This window comes from Volvox carteri (assembly GCF_000143455.1).
Source record: "Volvox carteri f. nagariensis unplaced genomic scaffold VOLCAscaffold_18, whole genome shotgun sequence".
Taxonomy (NCBI): Eukaryota; Viridiplantae; Chlorophyta; class Chlorophyceae; order Chlamydomonadales; family Volvocaceae; genus Volvox; species Volvox carteri.
In genome coordinates, this window is record NW_003307561.1 from 1,761,248 (window position 1) to 1,766,032 (window position 4,785).

General features: G+C 55.2%; 1 protein-coding gene across 1 annotated transcript in view; it reads right to left on the reverse strand.

Moving 5' to 3' along the window:
* VOLCADRAFT_117582 (uncharacterized protein) overlaps window positions 1-4,785 on the reverse strand; it is a gene marked incomplete at both ends in the record, with an annotated part of 37,166 nt that overhangs the window by 29,770 nt on the left and 2,611 nt on the right. Inside the window, 6 exons of the mRNA XM_002950428.1 lie at window positions 737-854; window positions 2,823-2,907; window positions 3,161-3,295; window positions 3,389-3,455; window positions 3,870-3,936; window positions 4,359-4,457. Of these exons, the coding sequence (XP_002950474.1) occupies window positions 737-854; window positions 2,823-2,907; window positions 3,161-3,295; window positions 3,389-3,455; window positions 3,870-3,936; window positions 4,359-4,457 (571 nt within the window). The remainder of the gene's footprint in view (window positions 1-736; window positions 855-2,822; window positions 2,908-3,160; window positions 3,296-3,388; window positions 3,456-3,869; window positions 3,937-4,358; window positions 4,458-4,785) is intronic.

The window sequence follows — 4,785 nt, forward strand, 5'->3', positions numbered from 1 at the left end:
CTCGTCACATGGGTTTGGCGATTCAACCGTCGGACCGTTGGTTGTACATCCCACCCTAACGGTCATACATTAGGATTGCTGGCTGCACCGCCCCCCCAGGTGGTCCGTACTGCAGGACCAAAGCGTGGCACTGCACTCGGGGGGCAGTGAGCTCACTAACTTGCTGTTTGTTGATGATGCATCACTCTTAGCCACTGGCTGCGAGCGGGCACAATGCCTTCTTGGTTACTCGAGATGTTTTGCAAGGCGACTGGGATGGCTGCTAACGGAGCCAAGTGTGAGGTGCTTGTCTTCAGGGGCACACCTACTGAGTGGGGGTCGCTCGTGGGCTACGTGTACCGGCTGGGCGGGGAGATGTTGCGTGTATTGCCCCATAATGAAGCGGCACAGTACCTCGGGATGCACTACGGGACAGGCCAACGGTTTGCCTCACTTCTCTCTGTCGTGAAAAGAAACGTACCGTACCCAAGCTCAACTTGTCATTTTATAATGCGCTGGCCTTGCCTGTCCTTTCCTACGAAGTGCAAGTGTGGGGATCCGGGTTTTTTAATGTGAACTTCGAGAATGCCGAGTGACAAATCCATATGGTCCTGGAGCAGCGCGCGCGCTCATATGGACGGTGGTAGGGGCCAGGAGCCTAACCAAGCTTCTGCTGTACTGTGAGCTGTCACAGAGGCCACTACAATTATGTTTTGGAAAGTCGGGCACCCAATGTTACAGAGCTTTTGTCGCTGACCTGCACTTGGCCGCAACACAGAATGTTGGGCCAGCAAGGTCACAACCTTTCTTACCAGCTTGGTTGTAAGCCCCCTGGCTGATCCTGCCCTCAACCTGCCCCAGGGAAGGGAAGCATCCTGAGGGATTTTGTGAAGAGGAATGTTCAAGCAGCTATGTCTACAGTAATTTACGGAAAAGCTTTTCACGGAGCTCACATCGATACAACTCAGGCATCAGGTTCTCATATCGCGGCTCAGATGAAAAACAAACAAACAAACAAACAAACAAACAAACAAACAAACAAACAAACACACAAACACACAAACACACAAACAAACACACAAACAAACACACAAACACACAAACAAACACACAAACACACAAACACACAAACAAACAAACAAACAAACACACAAAAAAACACAAAAAACACACACAAACACACACACAAACACACACACACAAACACACACACATACACACGCACACACACAAACACACACACAAACACACACACACATACACACACACATACACACGCACACACACAGGCACACACACACAGGCACACGCACACACACACACATCTGGCTCTTTGACTCCTGTGTCCCTCCGTTCCCTTCCCTCTCATCCTCCGCAACAGATCACTGACACCACCAAAGCGCTCGGCAATGCGCCGACAATTAACGACATCTATGACACCACCAGCACCACCTGCTTCCCACATCAAAATGGGACCTGATGTTCCACCAACACTCCTCTCACGCTCTCGCTTCCTCCATCCCCCTCGCCCTTGCTACGACTCACACCCTCTCGCTCGCGCACGCGCGCCAGACGCCGCGCGCATCTCCTTTCGCATACGCTTATCCCTCTGTCTTCCCCTCTCTCTTTTCCGATTAGGAGACTCTTGCGACGACGGATCAACCTTTGAAAGATGCCAAGACGCAAGACGCCACTTTTGGCCTCACTTCTCTCTGTCGTGAAAAGTCGAGTCACTCCTATCACTTCAGCACTCCTTACTCCTCATCAAAATTTTCTCACACACACACACACATGGCTAGCCCAGCGAGGAACTGGTACACACTTGATTCAAACCAAATACGACAATGAAAAGTTAAAACGTCCACATAGGAACAAATACAAATACGCTGCGATCGCATTACGGCGTGGCAGTGCTTGCTCTCTCCCTCGTTCCGCTCCACCTCAGGCAGCCCTCTTCACACACACACAAAAAAAACATACAGACTGGCAGACAGACAGGCTGACAGACAAATAGATGCGCACCCCCTACTCTCCTCGATTTCGCCCGTACCAAGAGTCCGAAACCCGCTCTCCTCCAGATCGAAGGCCTCGACGTTCCTCAAACCCTCCACCGCCACACTCACAAACCGCCGAGCGGCACTACTCCCCACTCCCCGCTCCTGCCAGAACTCAGCCTAATACTTAATACTACCTGGAACCCCTTAAAACCTCCTCACAAGACCTCCAAAACCAACCTCCGCCAGTTTCCGTCTGTCGGCCCGTCAACGCCCCTCCCCCACACATCTCTACCTAGGTGCAGGGCGGGGAGGGGAACTCCCCGATGTCCGTACACCGCAAAGGGGCGAACTGGGTCACATCCAAACCCAACCGGAACGGGGAGAGCTCCTCCTCCCCGCACTTGCCGCGGAGACCTTTGGAGCGGGGAGCGGGGAGGGGGGTAAGACGAACCACAAACGAGTGAAGGTGCTGCCAGGGCAAGAGGGGAGGGGGAGGGGGGGGGGATGGGGGGGGATGACGAACCACTGGCGAATGGAGCAGATACCAAAGATAGACGGATAGTCCAGGAGGAGGAGGGGGAGGAAGGGGGCAATTCTAAGGGAAACCACTACTGCTGGCGGACGTCCATCAAAGCTGTCAAACAACAGCTGAAGGGGAGGCCTACTAGAAGGCAAGAGATATACCCGGGGGCACTGAGAGGGGGAGGGGAGCGGAGGGTAAAGCGAACACAGACCCGCCACCCGAACGTCAACACCACCACAAGAGCGGCAAGGGGTTTCAGGAACTACATACCTACATACCTAACTCACGCCATCCGCTGAGCCTACCGTTTACCACTAACGCACCTGCGATCTTCCTCGCCAGGGTGATGCCGCTGACAGCCGCCGCCTGCAAACTGCCCCCAGTCAGCCAGTCGCCACAGACCCCCACCTGGGTGAGGGGAGGGGAACGAGGGCGGGAGAGCAGGGCTCGGGAAACGGGGGAAAGTGACGCAAGCGGATCACAGCGGCCCCCATACACACAAACAATACCCCCTCACACACACACACGCACACACACACACACAACACACACACTCTCTCTTCTCCCCACGCGCGCCCCATTCGCTCACCCTGCTATCTGGATCCAGAATGCACGGCACTCCCGGACTGTTCAGCGGCAGAGCAGCTCCCCACAGCTGCACGCGAGTGAACACGGGTCGAGGCCACTCCTTCACGCTGCGAGAGGCTCCGGGCCCCGTCACGGCCTGCTTGAAGGCCGCCAACATCTCCTCCGCCACCTTATCCGCCACCTCAGCAGGAATGGCCTCCTGGGGTACCTGCGAGAGAGAGGGAGGTGGAGAGTGGGCGAGAGTTGTACGACATGGAGTACGACATGGACGTGACGTATGACAGCCAGGACAGGTACGTACCTTGTTTGCCTGTCCGTACGCGTTCGTCGAAAAAAGCGTCCAGCACTGAATGTCGCTGGGGGTGTGTCTGTATGTCCCGTTGTCGCGGAGTATGTTTGTGTGTTTGGGGGGCAATGGGAATAGTAGCGCAATGTAAGAAAACTCAGGAAAGATGAAATGTACGACAAAGCTCGATATTTGTGGTTCTGTAAGTAAGCTATTATTTGTTGGTAATACTTGCTACCGCTGTTGCAGTTCTCTGTACGACACCTACAATGATCAAGATGGCCTGAATGCCCAATGTACGACGCACACCTATAGAAGTGCACCCCGGTACCCTGCACGCATCCATCGTATGCCGGAGCAAGTAATGAGCGTAAGGTCATCCATCCATCCATCCCTCCATCCCTCCATCCATCTATGACCATCCATGAAACCTTTATCCCTCACTGTCACAATGTCGCACTCATCCGTACCCCAAACCCCCGCCACCCCACCCCACCTTAGCCCCATTTTCGCGGTGTTGTTCCCCGCCCAACTGAGAATCGGACTGCCTTGGATGAAAGCACCTGAGGGGCGGCGTGTGCAAGAATGTATGTATGAATGTCAGTCTGTGTGCGTGGCGTGTGTGAGTTGGAGGGGCATGGGCGTGTGTGAGTTGGAGGGGTATGGGCGTGTGTGAGTTGGAGGGGTATGGGCGTGTGTGAGTTGGAGGGGTATGGGCGTGTGTGAGTTGGAGGGGTATGGGGGCCCCTGTCCACGTTGAGAGGAGGGGTCAGGGCGGTGAAGGCGGGTAAGGGGGCGGGGGGGGAGGGCGGGGGGAGAGGGGGGGGAAGAGGGCGGGGAGGAGAGAGGAGAGGGGGTAAAGTGGATGTGAGCGGTAATAACAGCAAGCGGAAGGTTCTAGGGGGGACGAAGACGGGAGGGTTGCATGTACGGCATCCCGTACATGCAGCGTTCCCCCGTCAATACCCCCTCCTTCCCAACCTACCTTCAAACGGCACGGGCAGTGGTCCATCGAAGGCGACCATCAGCGCCCAAACCGCGTTCAACCTCAACCGCATTAACTGCTGGGCGACACGGGGCGCACCTGCCAGGGGGTACGGCGTTAAGGGGATGTTCCCGCGGATGTACGGCAGTACATGGATGGCTTCCCAGCAGGGGTGAAGAGGCGGAGAGGAAGAATGTGTGCAAGAAGAGACTCAGGAAAAGGGATCAAGTACGGAACGGGGATGGAGTACGACATGATGCTTGCTGCAGACAATGCAATGTAATACTTTGTTCGATGCCCAGCTCCAGCTGATGCGCGCATGGCCCGGCCATTACCAGGTCCAGTTACGGTCAGTAGATTGACCGGCCTCCAAATTTTACAATTTTCGGGTATTTCCAGGGTTTTTTCGCCCTGAAAACACCTAACC